We start from the raw sequence: 20,542 nt of genomic DNA on the forward strand, positions 1-20,542 counted from the left end.
ACCTGCCCAAAAATTCCATACGCTCCGCCCACCACCATGCTTTTAGAGCCTGGGGGCTCAGATCTTGCTCCAGGCCTGCTTTTGTCCCCTTCCCTAGTGACAGTCAAAAACGGTGTTGCTTTTGTGCCGGTGGTTAATGTGGGAGCCACCGGAGCTGCAGTCCACTTTAAACAGGTGTTGGGTACATTGCATTTTGTTGAGGGGATTGAGGGGTCAGAACTGAGTTTTGAGGAGGAACATGTGGAGGGTGAAGTGGAGGAAGTCGTGACGGTAGTCAGCGCACAGGTTGTTGCAGAGGCCCCAGTTACCATTTCTGAAACTATTTCAGCCTTGCGTTGGCCAGGGCTTTCACCCGCAGAAGAAATACAGGCAAGGGAGCTGATAGGGAAGTATAGTCAAGTGTTCGCTAAACATGAGGGAGACCTAGGGTGTACTGATGAGATTGTACATGAGATTCCACTTCTTGATGAGGTCCCTGTCCGTCAAAGATATAGACGAATTCCCCCTACGCAGTGGCAGGCAGTTAAGGATCACATTAAGCAGCTGCTTGATAGTAAAGTCATCCGGGAGAGCAGCAGTCCTTATGCTTCCCCCATTGTGTTGGTGCGCAAGAAGACTGGAGAGATTAGGATGTGTGTGGATTACCGGCAACTCAATGCTAAAACTCGGAAAGATGCCTACCCACTACCCCGCATCGAGGAAACTCTGGATGCTCTTGCTGGCGCTCAATGGTTCTCCACATTAGATCTGGCAAGCGGCTACAATCAGGTCCCTGTCGCTGAGAAGGATAGAGCCAAGACGGCCTTTTGTACGCCTTTTGGACTGTTTGAGTTTGAGAGAATGCCTTTTGGCTTGTGTAATGCTCCTGGGACTTTTCAGAGACTTATGGAAAGAATATTTGGTGACCAGAGCCTTCAGTCAGTCCTTCTCTATCTGGATGATGTCATTGTTTTCTCTACCTCCATAGAACAGCATCTGCAGCGTTTGGAGATGGTCCTCAGAAGATTCCAAATGAAAGGCCTGAAGGCCAAAATGAGCAAATGCCACTTCTTTCAGAAAGAGGTGCAGTACCTTGGACACCGGGTGTCCAGTGAAGGAGTGGCAACTGATCCAGATAAGATTTCTGCCGTGGAGAACTGGAGGGTAACCCGAGATGTGACTGAAGTAAGATCTTTCCTTGGGTTCTGCAGCTATTACCGTCGCTTTGTAAAGGGGTTTGCACAATTGGCTGCGCCCCTACATCAACTGGTGGTAAATGTCATCAAAGTAGCCAAAGAAAGCAGAAAAAGGCCAGCAGCTGTACTGCCTACCATGTGGACGGAGGAATGCAATCACAGTTTCAGTGAATTGAAGAGGATGTTTACTAGTACACCCATCTTAGCCTTTGCTGACTTCACAAAACCTTTTGTCCTTGAGGTGGATGCTAGTCATCAGGGACTAGGAGCTGTACTGTCACAAGACCACCAGGGCAAATTAAGACCAGTGGCCTATGCAAGTCGTTCACTGAGGGGTTCAGAGCGCAACATGGAGAACTATAGCTCTATGAAACTAGAGTTCCTGGCACTGAAGTGGGCAATATCAGAGAAATTCAGGGAATATTTGTTGGGCAGTAAGTGCACAGTGTACACTGATAACAATCCTCTAAGCCATTTTCAGAACATTAAGCTGGGGGCCACTGAGCAAAGATGGGCAGCTCAATTAGCCGCTTTTGACTTCACTGTGCATTACAAACCTGGAAGAAACAATGGAAATGCTGACTCTCTCTCTCGCCAGTACAGTGACCAGGATGTGCCTCAAGAGCAGCCGAACCAACATGCCAACACCTCCTCAAATATTTCGCCTGACGTCGAGAAACCGGTGGTAGTGGCACAGCAGCAAATCGGAGTCTTCCCAAGCAGATCACCAGACGATCTGGCTACACTGCAAGGTGCTGACCTCACCATTGAAGTCTTTCTTTCATTCTGGAAAAGAGGAAAACCCCCAAATAAGGAAGAGAGGTTACTACTCTCAAAGGATGTCAAGCGTCTTGTCCAGCAATGGGATCGCATCCTGGAAAAAGAGGGTGTACTGTATAGGCAGGTCACAGCCCTCATGGGGAAGTCTATGCACAACTGCTTCTGCCCATGTGCCTTCACGAAGAACTTTTAAATAACCTCCACGACAAACATGGACACCAGGGGGTGCGACGGACCACTGACCTGGCCAGGCAGCGATGTTACTGGCCTGGTATGGGGGCTGATATAGAGAACCACTGTCGGAGTTGCCAACGCTGTGTATTGTCGAAAGCTGTCCAGCCTGGGGTGAAGACCTACCAGGGTACTCTGTTGGCCACCCAACCAATGGAGATACTGGCCATAGATTTCACCTTGCTGGAGCCTGCAACTGACGGTAAAGAGAATGTGCTGGTCATGACCGACGTGTTCTCGAAATACACGCAGGCGGTGCCAACTAAGGACCAGACTGCTCTCACGGTAGCGAAAGTCCTAGTCGACAGCTGGTTCAACCGGTTTGGGGTACCAAAGAGAATACACTCTGATCAGGGGAGAAACTTTGAGAGTGCCCTCATCCGGCAGGTTTGCCAGTTATATGGGATTGAGAAGTCCAGGACTACGCCATACCATCCACAGGGAAATGGCCAATGTGAGAGATTCAACCGGACACTTCACGACCTGCTTCGATCTCTTCCCCCGGAGAAGAAGCGTGTATGGCCAAAGTACATCTCCCAGCTAGTGTGGGCATACAACACCTCGGCACATCGCTCGACTGGGAATACCCCTTATAGCTTAATATATATAGGTCCCTGCAGATTTTCTCTTGGGAGAAGGTACCACAGAAGACACAACCAGCTCCTGGGATGAGTGGGTCCAGCAGCATCGGGAACGGCTACAAGTAGCAAGAGACTTGGCACGAAAGAACCTACAACAGGCAGCAGACTACCGACAGCAACATCACAACCAGCAGGCACGCGATGCAGGTTTTACAGAAGGACAGCTGGTCTACTTGAAGGATCATCAATGTAAAGGTCGTCGCAAGATCCAGGATGTCTGGTCACCAGTTCTTTATCTGGTGGTTAGAGTGCCCACTGAGTCTGGTGGGCCGTACACCATTACCAGAGCTGATGGCACTGCTGATGTTCGGCGGGTGCATAGGGCCGAGATGAGGGCAGCACATCTTGAAATTCTACCATCTGCACCAATGACCCCTAACCCATGTCTGTCGTCCAGCAACCAAGACATCCCTGCCAGTGACTCCGGCAGTAGCGAAGATGAAGAGATCCTGGGTTGGAGAAGTAAAAGAAGACCCCCTCAAAACCCTGATTCAACTCCACAGGATGTCCCACAGCCCTTCCCCAACAGAACATCCAGCACCCCAGGTGCAGTCAATGGCGATTCAATCATGCTCCCTGGTAGGCAGGAGGCACTACCATCCCAAAGGGAGGCGTCAGCTCCCAGAAGAACAACCCGGTCTACTGCTGGAAGAAACCTAAACCCACATAACCTTCCAAGGTCCACAGTGACTAGCAACAACGCAATGGGTGTGGTGAGGGCGGCTGCTCCCTGGGTGCCTGAAATGGTTAATGCCCACTTGTTTAGACCCTGGTTGTGAGTAACTTGTCGTCGGGGCGACGACACTTTTTGATGGGGTGAATGTGGGAATCTGACGTCATTGTCACCTGATGCGGTCACATGACCGGTGACCAGGTAAACAGGAAGCCATAAAAAGTTTGCCGTCAGTTCAAAAAAAGTCTCTCTTGGCTGCCTGTCACTGGTCTTCTCACAAAGGTAGGAATAACAGTTTTAAGGTGGTTTTATGGTCTTTTAAATTAACTTATGCAAGTGGCTCATTTAGTTTGGTTTTATTAGGGCGAGTGCAAGACGAGAGTTTACTATTGACGGAGGGAAACTCTCCCGACAGGCACAAGACCGGGTCTGTTATGAGTCATTTGCTTTTAAATGGCGTTTTTAAACCGACGTTTTTAATTGTGTTTTAAGCAACTTATTTATGTGTTTTACAGAGCTTAATGTACACAACCGGCCCAGCTACCCGGGATATTAAGCGACCATTTCCCCGGCAGGATTAAGCTGAGTTGGAAATATACTCTCTTGGAAGTATGCCTTGTTTTTAACTCTTTCATTTTATATTGAGTTGGTGAATGAGGCTGGCAACTAACATGTTATGTTTCCTTTTCAAAAGGACCAGGCCAGCCACTGTCCTATAGTGTTTCTTGTGTATTTTCTTGTGTATTTTCTTTCATGTGTAGGTGTATGGCAGTATAATCATTTTATTATTTGTGTCGTAGGTTGCGCTCCTCTGCGGCGTAGGCCTGGGCCCGGGTGGAACGCTGCCTGCCTTCAGTGTAGGGACTGCACGGTGTGACACTTTCTTTTCTATATGCTAAATATCTCACTGTTATTATTTCATAGAGTTTGTTGTTTAAATATTGCATGCATATGTTGTTTTGGTGTGTGGCTTTTCTTGTTTTTGTCCCTCACGATTAGCAGGCACTGCAACCCAGCGGACCGGGCCTGCCCAGCGGAGGAGGGTAACTTATATATGTATTGAATTATATTTGCCATTTTTATACTTTACATGAATTGATATTTTAAATAGTTTCCAAACACTTGTTAAATAAAGCTGTATTATGTTTTTGGAATTCATGCCTCCGTCATAATTGAACCGATTAAGGGAAGCTTTAAAATCGATCCACGACTTAGGGTCTACGGGTTCCTCCTGCCCCTTAGCAGGAGGTGGCGTTGTCAGTGACTAGCTTTACATGTGGCAACCTCAGTCACGGTTACCACACATTGTTTCCAACAGGGGTCCACAATTAATTTCCGTTTTCTGGAAGTAGTTTTGTCGACTCATAGGTGCCACCGTCAGCTTGTCATCAGGATATCACCCTCAGTCAAATGGACAGTCGGAGCGTCTGAACCAAGAACTAGAGACTACGCTATACGTTGTCTCGTCTCCCGGAACCAGACCACCTGGAGGGACCACCTCACATGGGTCGAGTTTGCCCACAATACTCTTCCTACGGCAGCCACAGGTCTCTCTCCATTCCATTGTGTCAATGGTTTCCAGCCTCTGCTTTTCCCTAACAACGAGGAAGAGGTGATGGTTCCATCGGCTCATGCCATGATCAGACGTTGTCACAGAGTTTGGGCTGGTGCTCGCCAGTCTTTTCTCCGAAGTTCAGCTCGGATGAAGGCTGTTGCAGACGTCCATCGCAGGGTCGCTCCCTCCTACAGTCCAGGCCAAAAGGTTTGGCTTTCCACTAAGGACTTACCACTCAATGTCGCCTCAAAGAAACTGGCTCCGAGATTTGTGGGTCCTTTTCCGGTGTCCAGAGTCATCAACCCGGTGTCTGTGCGCCTGCAACTCCCCAGGACTATGAGAGTGCATCCAACGTTTCACGTCAGCAAAATCAAGCCGGTGTGTGTGAGAGCACACTTGTTCCCGCCTCCAAGCCCCCTCCACCGCCCCAGTTCTTTGAAGGGGGTGAGGTTTATAAGGTCCGTAAGCTACTGGAGGTCCGTAATAGGGGGAGGGGGAAGCAATTCCTGGTAGACTGGAAGGGTTATGGTCCTGAGGCTAGAAGCTGGGTAGCTGCTTCATTTATCGTAGACAAGACTCTTATCCACGACTTTTACAATCAGCCTGGGCCATCAGGAGTTGGCCCTAGAGGGGGGGGGGGTACTGTTGTGCACCGACATAAATGCTAGAGAGGTTGATGTTGTTTGTGTGCTTTCTCTCATTCCAGGCTTCTTGATTGTTTGCACCTGTCATCCATCCTGTGTCTTCTGTGCTCATCAGTGTCAGCCCCACCCCTGATTGGTCCCACCTGTGTCTTGTCACCCTGTGCTTCAATTCCCCTGTCTCCCAGTGATCTTTGTCAGTTCGTATTGTCTTATGCTATGGTCAATGTTTCTTGTGCTCGTGAAAAGTTTCATTCCTCACTACGTGAGCGCTTTCATTTTTGTCATCTCGGCTAGAGATTGATAGTTACCCTTTTTGTTGTTCACTGCTGTATTGGAAAATAAAGTATCTTACAAATACTTTACCTCTGTCTCCCGGGTCGTGCAATTGGGTCCTCCATCCTAAGTGTCTGAGTTCGTAACAGCTAGTCATGCATGCATAGCTGTCAAAGGCAAAACGAGTGCACACACATTGTTACTGAAAACATTCCCTCACTGAAAAGTTAACATGCACACAATAGAATATCTCTCTCCAGTCTTATAATACTCCCCTCATTATGTCTTCTCAGCAGCTAATGATCTTCACTTTCTATCGCCAACAAATAAGAATGCCTTTCTGCAGACGACCTCTTTCGGGCTACAACACAAGGCCAAAGCATCGACTTTGTTGTGCGCTTTCCTTTTTTTCCACTCAAAAAAAAGAAGGAGGAAAAAATGGGCCAGCAGCAATTAAATAGCCACATTTCAGGATTTGTTAAAGCTTGTTAAAGTGTGTTTGTGGGGGAGCAGGGGGAGGTTGTTCTTCAGTCAAACAACAAAGCCTCCTCACAATCTTTTACATTTTTTTGCATATCTTCAGCCTGAAGTTGCAGATCGAGAGAAAGTAATTACCCTCTGATTGAGTATTCATAAACATGATATGCATTGTTTTGTCTTTAATGATGCAAATTACGACTAATTACCTCACGTTAATGGATACAGAGAGTCTTTATGAGCTGTGGAATAGTGCAATTAGGCAACTGTTTATCTAACGGTGCCATGTGTAAATATTCATTGAAGGTGTATAGTTGATGTTAGCCTGTCCATTTGTCTTGCTCATCTTCTGTATGAGTTTGATGGATGTCTTAGAGAAAAAGGCCTGATTCTGCATTAATGAAACTAATTCAATTATCAGGCACATGAATAATAAAGCGGCATGAATGAAATAAAACCCTTATGGAGGTTTGGCACATTTAAAAACAAGCCTTTAAAAACAAGCCATCAGAACCACATCATCTGCAAAAAGCAGTGGTGCAATCCTTAGTCCACCGAACTGCAGACCCCCTCCCCCACGACTACGCCTCGAAATCCCATCCATGTATATTACAAACAGGATTGGTGACATAGCGCAGCCCTGGCGGAGGCCAACCCTCACCGGAAATGGGTCCGACTTACTGCCGAGGACCCGGACACAGCTCTCGCTTTGGGAGTACAGAGATTGGATGGCCCTGAGTAGAGACCCCCTCACCCCATACTCCCGCAGCACCTCCCACAGTAACTCCCTGGGAACTCGGTCATACGCCTTCTCCAAGTCTACAAAACACATGTAGACCGGATAAGCGTACTCCCAGGCCCCCTCCAGGATCCTTGCGAGAGTAAAAAGCTGATCCGTCGTTCCACGACCAGGACGGAATCCGCATTGTTCCTCCTCAATCTGAGGTTCGACAATCGGCCTGACCCTCCTTTCGAGTACCTTGGAGTAAACTTTCCCGGGGAGGCTGAGTAGTGTGATGCCTCTGTAATTGGCACACACCCTCTGATCCCCCTTTTTAAAAAGGGGAACCACCACCCCGGTCTGCCACTCCTTCGGTACTGTTTCCGACTTCCACGCAACGTTGATGAGACGTGTCAACCATGACAGTCCCTCAACACCCAGAGCCTTCAGCATTTCCGGGCGGATCTCATCCAGCTATCAGACAATATTAACAATTTGTAGCTAAACGAATCACAAGGGTAATACCAAGCTTCTGAATTAACCCTGAGCAAAAAGATGCTAACGCACTTAGCACATAACTCACGGTAGAAATACTTTATTACTTATCGGATCTGTACAAACAAGATATCAGTTAGCAAGCTGAGGTTCCACATATTGTAGAAATATAACTACCATTACTGTGCGATCAAAACTCGCGGCAGGGGAAGCAAACCCAGACAACACACAACGTAGCTTTACCGAGCAAAAACGGGAGATTTGTCTTACCTTTTGTTGTTTCTGATCAAAAGTTGTGTTCAATGGCATTACAATTATAAAAACGCTGCTGAAGGTTAATCCAATGTATCTGTGTCAATTTGAAATGATTGCTGATAATCCATCATATTTATGTCAATAACGGAGATTTCATATTAGCTGCTACGAGAGTGTATGACAGATTCCGGTTTTGGGCATTCTGGCTACGCATCACTCATTCACCAATGGGTAATGTTTAGATGGATTTTAGAAACTTCCCCTCGACTGTAATGGTTAAAAAGTGGTGTCAATCATCAAAATCGACCGAGGGGGGCCAGAGATATGGAAAATCCACCCAAATGACCCCAGAAGTGTTTTTTTTTTGCTAAAAAGGTCAAATGCACCTATTTTGCAAAATCCACTTTTTCATGTCTTTTACACTTGTGTACCCTCTGTGTAAAGAGATTCTGACAGTTTCAGGAACAAATATTTGCTCACTTTTTGTCCTGACCGCCTGCCGGGGGAGGGACAGGAAGCCGGCATCCAATGGCGTCTGGGCAACAGCACAGCTCATATACAACACACAGCTGCATACCCTTACAGAAGGCGGCGGCCGTAACTCCACCTCTCTTAAGACAAACCTATAGTTTGCACACTAACAAACCTACCTAATAACACACACGAACGTCACTCAAACCTAGGCAAAGCATCTGCCAACACATTCTCTGAGCCCTTTTTATGACGGATGTTTATGTTGTAGTCTTGCACGATCAGGGCCCATCGCATGAGACGCTGATTGTGATTGTACCTACGAGACCAGAATACGACGGGATTGTGATAAGTAAACACAACAACTGGCACGGGGCTGGATCCAACAAAAACCTCAAAATTCTGTAGAGCTAACAACAAAGCAAGGACGACTATCTGATAGATATGATCTGGTAGACGCTCTCGGGTTACCGGGAGAGTCGGACTGTCGGGAGGCTTGTCTGAGCCGCGCAGAGAGGGAAAAGCCACAATCTCTGGCTTTTCCTCCTACACAGCTTCTTGTGAAAGCACTGGCATAAACACAGTATCAACTAGTGATACGTCAGAGTCCACCTTGCGTGCCTGTGCGCATGTGATTGCACAAATAAGAAACACTTTCAAATTTGCTGAGGTCACTTTACCAACCGCAATATCATTTCCCATCAGAAATAATATACCTTTAATTGGTAATGGTGGACACACATCGACTGGGAAAAAATCAGTGATTCATTCTGACTGTACATGTATATTGTGTACGTGCCGAGGGATATAACCCATCTCAATGCCACTTAATATTGAACCGTAGCCACAGGCTGACTGGTCGGAGAACAGCAACGCAGAGGTAACAATCACAGACTGGGACCCTCCAGTGTCTCGCAAAATACGCACGGGCCTCTGATCGGCAGACTCACTAGTTAAGGATATTAATCCGTCAAAGACAAAGGGCTTGAAACATGGGTCTATCTCACTGTCATCCGAATCAGGGTTAGTTATTGTGACTGACTCGGCTGTAATCAAGCCAATGCCTTTGGGCAGATTTTGCGATTGTTCTTTGCGCTTCAATGTTAAGCAGTTGGCGATGACATGTCCGGGTTTGTGACAGTAAAAACACTCTCTCTCCTCTCTGTTAACATGTACTGCTTTCATGGGATATGTGAATGGCGAAGCTGACACACTACGGGGTTCTTCAGCAGACACACGACAAAATACAGATTTGTGAGTCAACACATACTCATCTGCTAACAAAGCAGCTGCAGAGAGGGAATTTTCGTGTTGTTCGTTAACATACACCACAATGCGGTCAGGCAAACACTTTTTGAACTCCTCCATCGTAATTAATTCCCTTAGAGAATTGTACTCTGATTCTGGGCTTTACTACATTTCTGTCTGTAGGCTTCAGGCACCAATTCATAAGCTCTCATAATGGAAGCTTTAACAGAGTCATAGTTTAAACTGTCCTCTAATGACAGCGCAGCAACAGCCTCTTGAGCTTTTCCATGTACCTTGCATTGCAACAAAAGAGGCCAGGCCTGCAGCGGCCACTGCAACGCTGCAGCAATGCGCTGAAATGCCCCGAAATTGGCGTCCTCTTCCGTCTCACGGAATATGGGAACTAACGATATATGTTTACCAATATCAAATATGGGTGGATGAGTTGGAGGTGGTAACATACCTGCAGCCTTGGCAGAAGTGAGAGGTGCATGCAACTGAGCCTCAAGTTCCAGCTGACACAGCCTCACAACTGTATCTGCCTCAATCTCCAGCTTTCTGACTTCAAGCTGGAACCGTAGCTGTGCCTGTCTGTTCTGCTCCTTGTCCTTCACCTCCAGCTGAGGTCCCTAGAGCTAGAACTGACCGAGGACAATGGGTCATAGCGAGGCATCGTGTACAGTGTTTTGGGCCGTCCAATATCCTCACCATTCACTCCCACTGCCTGAGCCGCTCAAGACTCTGCCTCGAGTTTCTGGCTACCCCTACCTTCAGTCAGGGCAACTTCAGACACAGCTAGCTCTGCTTGAACAGGCAACACCAGGATACATTGTTCCATCAACTCATCAACTAGAAGAGCCTTAAGCTCTCGTTTTAACAATTGTTTTGACACTGTGATATGAAAGTGTTTAGCGATATCAAATAGGTCATCTTTGCGACATCAATCTAGCTGCTCTAAAGACGGACAGGCTAAAAAGGACTCCAAGTCAAAAGGTGCCATCATCAGAGGAACTGCATACAGCTATCAAAAAACAACTTCTAGACCCTGGATTTTGATCAATTAAATTCAGGAATCCCGGACGAGCCCCAATTTATGTTACGTCCCGGCTCGTGGAAAATAACATATAACCAGTTGGAATTGGTAAATTGGAAGTTTGTCACGATCTTGGTGTTATGTCACGGTTTTAGTTTTGTCTGTCTGGTAATGGGTTTTGTTTTGCTGTTCTGTTCTCCCTGTCTCTTGTTTTCCTTCCTGTGTTTTTCCTCCTGTGTCTGATTGTCTCATTGTGTTCACATGTTGCCCTTGTGTTTCTGCCTCCCTTACCAAGCTGTTTATTGTCCTGTGATGAACCCTCTCTGTATTTTGTCTTGTCTTCCCCTGTGTGCCTTGTCGGTTCATTGTTTTTCCTGTCTCCCTCCATGTTGGGCACGATCGTTTTTTGGTATTGTATCTTCCTCGTATTACCTATGTGTTTCATGCCATGTTATCTATGTTCATGAGCTTTTTTTTATTAAAGCTCGCTTTATTTTTAAAACTCGCTTCCCTTTTAATCTGCATTTGGGTCCTACCTTTTGCCGAACCTTAACAAAGTTGTTTATGGAGAGTGCTCAATAAAGTTCGCAACAAGACATCCACAATCAAAGCAAAAGGCCACAAAGGCACCAGTTTAACCTGTTAAGCCCGAGAGACCCCGGTAGGCCAACTGGGGCACGGCCGCAACATCTTGCAGGAAACAGTGTCTGAGGGCATGTCCATTTAATAAACTATGAATGTTTTATATCCATGTAACGGGAAGAAACTCATCTAACTGATCATTATTTTATTTTTTTCAAAATAAAACCCACAATGCTAACGCTGAGCCTCTGAATTAGCAACGAGCGAAAAATGCTAACAGATGACTGCACCGAAATTCACTCACAAAACCTTATTATTTATCTTTGCTGCACATCCAACACATCGTTTCACATCGTGAGGTGACACAGAATCGAAGAGTACCCTCATTATCACTCTTTATAAACAAAAAAAGACATCAAAACATGTGGCGCTAGGTAGCTAAAAGTGCTAACATGGCTCACCTGTGTCTTTGTCTGGTCAAACGTGGTCTTCAATGGCATTAAAACGATAAAAACGCTGCTGAAGTTAATCCATATGTTAATCCAATGTGTCTGTGTCCCTTTGAAATGATTTCTGATAATCCATGAGCAATAAACCTGCTTTTCGGTTTCCAGATGTCAGAGCTAGAGACAGCTTCACTCTCATGCACAACTGGGTGCGCGAAGCCCACACCTTTTTGTTTTACCATGTGTGTGAGTGGGGAGATTTCCCTTCGATTCTATTGGCTCTAACGGTCAGAAAGAGATGTCAATCACCAAAATCGACCAATGGGTTCCAGAGAAATGGTAAAACCCCCATTTCCACCCAAATCACCTCAGAGGTGGAGTTTTTTTGGCTAAACCTCTCTAAAAAGGTCAAATGTCACTTGTTTTGTGTCAATCTTGATACAGGGTACTTATTATATGTTGTACTTTGGATTCCTAAATCTTTTAGTCTACCTTACCATCATTCAAGGGTAGTTTTCACTAGGGGCGGACTGGGACTAAAATTCAGCCCTGGAAACTGACCCAGTCCGGCCACATGAAATGTAAAATGTTAGAAATCAGCTGTTTCTTATTTAAAGTTCTCATTCATAACACTCCGTTCGATGTCTCACTATGGGATGCGCCTCATCGCGGAGCAAACAGAAGCATCAATCTCATTACGCCAATCCTGATTGGCTGGTGATCTTGACGTCAGCGTCAGGGAAATCACCCCCTATAAGTAGCTTGCGCCACAACGCATGCTTCATTCAAACACCTCTTCTCGCTTCAGAGCACATCTCTACAGTAGCCGGGCAAGCTTCACTGTCCACAGACTGAACCCAAATACCCATTTCGGTTGACGGGCGCTCGCCGGCTACTCCTTCTGCTTCGCAGGAAGACGGTAGTACTAACGCCGTTAGTATTTAAAATCTACCTCGCCCTTCTCTACACGAGAAAGTAAGGTAGGTCCGATTTTTTCAAGCTTGCAGCACACCTGTTGTAAGCCCCAGCTTTACCAAGCTGGGGCTCCCGGTTAGACCTCACCATGGTCTCACCCGCGGAGGATGTCCTCGAGCTGGACTATGAGGAGGACGAAGAGGAGGACACCCTGGCGTTCCTCCTGTCCGAGTCAGATGAACAAGAAGAGGACACCTTCATGTCATCGGCCTGGAGCGAGGGCTACTCTCACGGGCGACAGCACACCAGCTTCGCCCGGTCTGAGCATGGACCTGCAGGCCGTGTGCAAACGCGCTGTGGTCAGACTCAACGTCCCGTGGCCTGAAATGGCCAAGGAGACCTCCAGGTCCCGCTACGAGGGGAAACATCTTCCCCAAACAGCGGGCAAAAGGAGGCAACTCCTTCCGGTCTTCCCAGAAATGTTGGATGAAGTGTCGGTCTGGTGGAGAGACCGGCCCTTCAGCAACAAGGTCCCAATCCAGGGTGCCTCCTCCCTGGACTGCGATGGAATGGAGAGGCTCGGCCTGCTCCGCATACCGCCCATGGAACCGCTGGTAGCGGCCCACCTTTGGTAGAAGGTGGGCCCCTCACCTCACCGAGTCCTATAAAGCTGCAGCGCTGTCCGCCAGGGCCCTGGACGTGTCCTCGCTGCTAACCGCCTACCAAGCGGAGCTCTGCGAGGAACTGTCGGGTAGCCCGGGAGTAGCCACTCTGGACGAGATGGCAGCGGTCACGGACATTTGCCTCCGTGTCCAGCGTTGCGCCGTCCAGGCAAGGTAACGGGGATCATGGTGGTGCAGGAAAGAGCGAAATGGCTCAACAACACCAACCTCCCTGACCGAGAAAAGGAAGATGTGCTGGATATGCCCATCGTTCCCAAGGCAATTTTCGGCTCCGCTCTCGCCTCCATGCAAAGGAGGTGTGAGACGAAGAAGAAGGAGGACGAGGCACTCCACCTCTGCCTCCCTCGAAGGGTCCAGCCGCTGCCTTCGCAGCAGCAGTCCTTCACCCAAGCGAACTCTGCTCGGTTTAAAGCACCGGACAAGCAGAGGTCGCAGCCCACCCCAAGTCCCCAGCCCAGGCTGGAGACAAGGACAAGTTGGCCGAGAAAATCTCCGGTTCCGGCTGCAGCTCAGGCTCAGTCAACCCAGAATTTCGGCCAGCAGTCGAGGAAGAAGAAGCGAGCGGCGTGACAGCCCCTCCTTGTCCCCTCCGTGAATGTGTTCCCGCCACCTCGAGAGATGCCTAAACACCATCCTCAAGTCCGCACAAACACATGTCACACATTGATTGATTCCTCTGTCATAAAACATTTGCCGCTGACGCATCCAGGCTTCAGGCCGAGGAAGCAGCTCAAAAAAAATGAAAAGAAAATCAATGAAGCCAATAAACAGCCCGTCAATTGTTCCCCTTCAGAGAGCAGCTACGGCATCTCTCAAAAGGCGGATTACTGACGGGTCTGTGAAGGCACCACCGCCAAGCGCACGCGCAGTGCCGGCTGAGGCTTTAAGGGCACCACCGTCACGCGCATGCGCAGTGCCGACTGGGGTCGTGAAGGCACCACCGTCAAGCGCATGCGCAGTGCCGGCTGGAGCTGTAAAGGCACCACCGTCACGCGCATGCGCAGTGCCGGCTGGGGCTGTGAAGGCACCACCGTCACGCGCATGCGCAGTGCCGGCTGGGGCTGTGAAGGCACCACCGTCACGCGCATGCGCAGTGCCGGCTGGGGCTGTGAAGGCACCACCGTCACGCGCATGCGCAGTGCCGGCTGGGGCTGTGAAGGCACCACCGTCACGCGCATGCGCAGTGCCGGCAGGGGCTGTGAAGGCACCACCGTCACACGCATGTGCAGTGCCGGCTGGAGCCGTAAGCGTGACATCTCAGCTGGCTCTAAGGAGCATACAGCAGGAGATACTCACGACATCTGCCTGGGCTTCTCAAAACAGTTACACATTATCTGTTTTCACAAGCCCAGAGAGAGTCAACCCATATTCTGGAGAGAGAGGTTCTCTCTCTCCGAGAAAGAAGGGTTTTATCTATAAAGCCCGTCGAGCAGAGTCAGATTACGCAGACAAATGTCCTCGTAAAGCACCCGCTCAACATGGGTCTCATAATAAAACTAAACCCCGCGCTCCACGGCGTGCGGAGAGTATTGGTTATTGTGTAATGCGTAGTGGCACTACACCCAACTTTTCTAGTACGGGAAGCGCCTACGGGTGCTGTCCTTTCACGGAAGGTGGTCACCACGGACCCATGTCAGACTGGCTGATAGGGTATTTACGAAGGCCGCCCGGTGAGAGGTCTCCAGAGCAGAGACCTCCAGTGGGCGCACGTAAATCACCCGGAGCTTTTAGCGGTGGTCCCCACCCTAAAACGCTTCCTGCCTTCTCTCAGAGGACACCATGTCCTCGTGAGGACAGACAACACGATATCGTGTATGAACCGCCAGAGACGCGTTAAATCTGTTCGCATAAAGACAAAATGCTCAATGACAGCTGTTCTCTTTAATGCACGATTTAAACACACTGTTAGGCGGGGACGCACTCGTACACGATTGACCTCCGGGTCCTCTGTACGTGTTCCCACCCCTGGCTCTGTTACCCCCAACTCTGGCCAGAGTGAAGGAGCAACGCCACATACTTATCCTGATGGTTCCGCCCTAGCCCGCAAAGTACGGGCTGGCAGAGATATATCAGCTGTTGTGCGGGCAGCCATGGCAGCCCTCACCACGCAGGGACAGATTGTCCCAGGCGGGGGGGCGATCCTTCATCCACGCCCAGAGTGCGGGGCACTATGGGCCTGACCCATGAGTGGTACAATCTGAATACAGTGGGACTCCCTCAGAAGGTGATAAACACTATTCAGAGTGTGAGAGCTTCCTCCACCAGGTCTCTTTATGACTGTAAGTGGAGGGTGTTTGAGGAGTGGTGCCTTCAAGAAGGGCACATCTCTTTTCAATGTCCTGTCGGTGTGATTTTATCATTTCTACAGGATTTGATCGATAAACACAGAGCTTTCTCCACGATCAAGGTGTACCTGGCTGCTATTGCTGCATGCCATGTGGGCTTTGAGGGTAAGACGGCTAGCCAACATCCGTTGGTCTGCCGTTTTATGAAGTGAGCTCGCAGGCTCCTCCCTGTCTCCAGGTCACTGGTGCCCTTATGGGACTTGGCAGTGGTTTTAAATGCGCTCAGAATGACCCCATTTGAACCCCTGGAAGGAGCTGACATGACACATCTGTCACTCAAGACAGTGCTGTTACTGGCCCTGGCATCCGCCAAGCGGGTCAGTGATATTCATGCACTGTCTGTACATCCTTCATGCACTCAGTTCGCCCCAGGGCAAACGAGAGTGTTGTTGAAGCCCAACCCTGCCTTTACACCAAAGGTGGTTGGTTCGTGTACCCCAATTGACATTGAGGCATTTCCCCCGCCGCTGGTTTCCTCCGGGGAGCAGCAGCAGGATCTGTTGTGTCCAGTCCGGGCTTTACACACATATATGGACAGATCAAAGGAGCTTCGTCTTAATGACCAACTCTTCATGTCCTGGGCTAACCCTCACAAGGGAAAGCCTGTTACTAAGCAACGGCTCTCCCACTGGATTGTGGAGATAATTGCTTTGGCCTATACGAGTCAGAATTTGCAAGCACCTTCGGGTCTGCGGGCTCACTCGACTCGGGGCCTGGCTACATCCTGGGCTTTGTTCAAGGGTGTTTCCATCCAAGACATCTGTGCAGCGGCGAGCCGGTCCTCGCCGCTCACTTTTGTCCGCTTTTACAGGCTAGACGTCTCCGCTCCAAGCGTGGCCCGAGCAGTGCTGGGCACCTTGTTGAGTCGGGATTCTACCTGTTAAATTCTGGTTGATCAGTGATTTTCGAGATAAGCTCGTCTGGCAATACGGGAGCTACAATTTCCCATAGTGAGACATCGAACGGAGTGTTATGAATTAGAACTATAGGTTACTTACGCAACACTAGGCCTCAGAGTAACATGAAGTGAGATGTCTCACCAGACGGCCCTCCTTGCTATGGTGAAGCGAGAAGAGGTGCTTATTTTGAATGACGCATGCGTTGTGGCGCAAGCTACTTATAGGGGGTGATTTCCCTGACGCTGACGTCAAGATCACTGGCCAATCAGGATTGGCGTAATGAGATTGATGCTTCTGTTTGCTCCGCGATGAGGCGCATCCCATAGTGAGACATCTCACTTCATGTTACCCTGAATACTGGGGTTACGTAAGTAACCTATAGTTTTCCGATTCGCTCATTTGTTCCTCTCTGTACACAACTCCAGTTTGGGCATTGGCCTGTCATCAGATTTAATTTTTAGTTGCTGCTGTGGCGGAAGTTTAGTAAAATAGTTTTTGATGAAATACTCCAAATCTCCACCCTCCATAATTGCACTTGCTTCAGTTGCTTGCTACTTTCTAAGGGCGGTGATGACTTACAGTACGAACTGAAGTTGATGTGATTTGATTGGATTGTGAGGCATGACGTGAGCCTCATCTGATTGGTCAATCCCTCCATTTTTCTTCACCAAGGGAAGCCAATTTCGGCTAGCCTCCTCTCGCAACAGAGAGTGCAATCTACTGTTTCACCATAACATCTAAAGGAGCACTGTTTCACTCTTTGTAAAATACTCATTTAGAATGGGGGAGAGATGGGCCAGCAGCAACACACAGCACAGAAAAATTACCGAAACTAAACGAACGAAGTGTTTTTATTTATTTATTACAAATATAACTACAATCCAAAACAACAGGGGAAGCCTGGCAGGAGAAAACGCCACTGAGTTCAAGGGATAATTCTCACCCACCTCTTGCTCTTCCCCTGCACTTGTATGAGCTGGTTCTTGCACCAGCTCAACTCTGTCTCTCCTCATGAACGCAGGAGGCTGGCTGTATATCTGAACTCGCTCCCTCATTATCCTCTTCATCATCTTGCACTTGTTCTAAGCTGCTGATGATAGTGCTTGTAGCAGCGCTGCTGCCAACAAGGTATGTCAATTTGCAAAATGTATATGCTTCACCTGCGAGTGACTTCACCTTTTTTTCCTTTTTTTACCCAACAAACATTACACCACATATTTAAGTAAAACATGTGATTAAATTCACTCATTATATTTCCGATAGTGAAGACAGTGGATCATTACGTTATCTGACTATAATAGACTATTAGAATACAATTTCCCACAAAAAAGTTTTAAATTATTGTTACAGTGGATGAAGGGGGTGGGGGTGTGGTGTCTAAAGTCAAAGATGAATCTTGATTGGGCCACATTTGACCCTGAGTCACCCAAAACAATTCTGCGGGGTCTTCCCAGACCCGAACACCAAATTATACACTTATTTTTTTAGAGACCTTCAGACTTCAGTTTTGTAGTATAGCTGTTGTGGCAACACACTCTCACTCCATAATCGTACAGGAGCGACGTTTGGGTCAGGGTCCCGTGGCGTGCAGTTGTGACGCTCCTAGGCTCCTTCAGCTTCATAAAGGGACGCAAATAGCTTTCAACTGATTGCTATGTATTCCCATCTGCGGCTGGATTTGACGCTCATGGAACCACAGCATTCGTTTGTGTCGGCTGCCCTTAAAGGCAATGTGAGCGTCCATTCCCATTGGATAACGGATAATTGTACACCCGGAAGTAAGTATTCCCCTTACTGTCGATTGATTTTACAGTGATATCTGCACTATTCATCGACTAAAAAACACCAGATTATCCTTGTTAATTACACAACATTGATTGGTTTAAATTGTGTGCAATGCTTTTGTATTTTTCCCCTTCGATTCGGAGAAACAAATATTAAAATCATACTTTATTCAGCAGTGCTTGCTTTACTCTTTGAAAGTCATCACATGAATGCATTGTATTAAATGGTTCGGCTGCATTAAAGATACACATCTGTCATAGTTTTTTATTTATCTACAGAGATCGGGCTCAGAATAGACCGGAAACTATTCTTTTACCGTTCAGTTAGAATTTCACAATAAAGTTAGTAGTAATATTTTGTTTTGATATTATTGTTTTTGATTAACTACTAGACCGCTGGATCATGTTAAGACCATCTTTTCTGTGTTTCTGTGGGTTTTTTCCATCGCTTTTGTGTTACAAATATCAAAACAATAACTAAATATATCCGTCGTAAACTAAACCAGAAACAGCAGTATATTTTCTTTTGTTAACACTGTAAACTTGACAGCTTTTTAACCCAAACCACCTACTGGTTAAATGCAGGTAGATTGTGTTGCTTTTTAATGACTGTTTAAAATGCCTTTTTCTTAATGTATTTTATTATTATTAACTACTTGTTACTTGTTGCTAGGGACGCTGCTATCGATATTATTTCTGTTATGTTGTGTAACTGTTTAATGGTTATATCTTTATTGCTACCCCCCTTGGTCCAGAGCGCAAACGTATTAGTTTAACAAAATCTGCATCTAAAATTGTGGCATAGATAGCCTACGTTATTTTCCCCTGTGCAATTCTCCATTTACTCAACAATAACACATAATTATCCTTGTGTTTATTTATTTGTTTGATTAATAAACACAAGTTGGAGTCCGTCAGGACCGAGGGTCGGAGCAGCTCATTTGCTTTAGAGAATATTACACCGGGAAGTAAGTATTCTCTCCGCTTCGCTTGACAAACCCTGTGATAGTCCTCAAGCTCTGTGATTGGAGAGTGTGCTCCGAGGGTTACGCCGAGCGTTGAACAGCACTTGAAATGGGATGGAACCACGGCAGACTGTCCAAAACTGGATTTGAACGGGTCCACCCCGTCCCCCCCTCCCCCACCCGTCCCCAGAACTACACATGCTGGCTATAGAGAACCTCAGTGACGCGTCCTAAAACCCGGAAGTAAGTTAGCATTTTTAGCACGTCCGGTTCCTTCGTAAAAAAGCAATGCATTTTCTCCATAGGGTTTTGGAAAATAGCTCGAAATAAGGTCTGTGGTTGACACAAATGTAAGAGATAAATCACGTTTGTTCTACGACATTAAATACATCAGCAGTGACCCCACTGGTGATTTTTGAAGAGTTTACGTGTCTGAAAAACGATGGTTGTTACAGAGTGGCTGAATAGGACTACAGAAATTGTCGAGGCCGTTGTATGTCATTACGCCAAACATGTAAACACTCCCGCTAAGTTTGTTTTCCCCCGTGTTCTGCTTGAAAGCAAGTACCTGCTTATCTTTAGTATCTGTAGTAGCTTTAGTATCTGTATATCTATATCTGACCATTAGAATCTGTATTTGTGAAATTGTCGTTTTTAACACCGTAGTTTTACAAATTATAGAACAATTAATTACCAGTGTTTTCCAATTTTACTCGGCAGTTCGTTTCGTTGGCTAACATTAGCTAAAGCTAGCGCTACTAGTTAGCTACGCAATGGTTTGTTGCTTTGCTCCGGGTTGCAGCCACAGGTCTTCGCATGAAACGTGCTCGTTCTATCGTTTCCTGGCCAATGTTTTTCAAAGGAGAGTCTGGATTCGTGCCATGTGGTAAGCTGACGTTACATTTTTGTCCATGTCACGGTGACATTTAAATGATGGGTAGTGACTGTATCGCCGTTTTAGAGATGGCGCTGCTGAAAAGACCGCAACATACGTAAAGATAATGAATACATCCTATTAAAACCTGTGTGGCTTATATGCTAAGTCTAATTAGTACAAGCAGCATAATGTTTCACCATGTAACTAAAGATTGTAGTTAGGGAAATCAGTTTGACATATTGAACTAATAACAAATTAGTTTATTAGTTTATTAGGATCCCCATTAGCTGGTGCATAACAACAGCTAATCTTCCTGGGGTCCACAAATAACATAAAACATGACAATCGACAGTACATTACAAGACAATGATACA

General features: G+C 47.2%; 1 protein-coding gene and 1 long non-coding RNA gene across 3 annotated transcripts in view; one reads left to right on the forward strand and one right to left on the reverse strand.

Annotated features, from left to right (window-relative positions):
* Positions 1-3,701: 3,701 nt before the first annotated feature.
* Positions 3,702-4,788, forward strand: LOC117445241 (uncharacterized). 2 transcript variants are annotated; one of them, XR_011643168.1, is made up of 3 exons: positions 3,702-3,782; positions 3,864-3,927; positions 4,016-4,788. It is a non-coding gene; the product is annotated as an uncharacterized lncRNA (long non-coding RNA). The 2 variants fall into 2 exon arrangements; XR_004551956.2 differs by lacking the exon at positions 3,864-3,927 and having other exon boundaries at positions 3,729-3,782; positions 4,016-4,109; positions 4,301-4,788.
* A 352-nt stretch (positions 4,789-5,140) lies between these two features.
* The window catches only part of LOC117445003 (ADP-ribosylhydrolase ARH1-like), a 17,603-nt gene continuing 2,201 nt past the window's right edge, over positions 5,141-20,542 (reverse strand). Inside the window, exon 6 of the mRNA XM_034080400.1 lies at positions 5,141-5,243. Coding sequence (XP_033936291.1) covers positions 5,141-5,243 — 103 coding nt within the window. The remainder of the gene's footprint in view (positions 5,244-20,542) is intronic.

Source organism: Pseudochaenichthys georgianus, chromosome 4, assembly GCF_902827115.2.
Source record: "Pseudochaenichthys georgianus chromosome 4, fPseGeo1.2, whole genome shotgun sequence".
NCBI classification, from domain to species: domain Eukaryota; kingdom Metazoa; phylum Chordata; class Actinopteri; order Perciformes; family Channichthyidae; genus Pseudochaenichthys; species Pseudochaenichthys georgianus.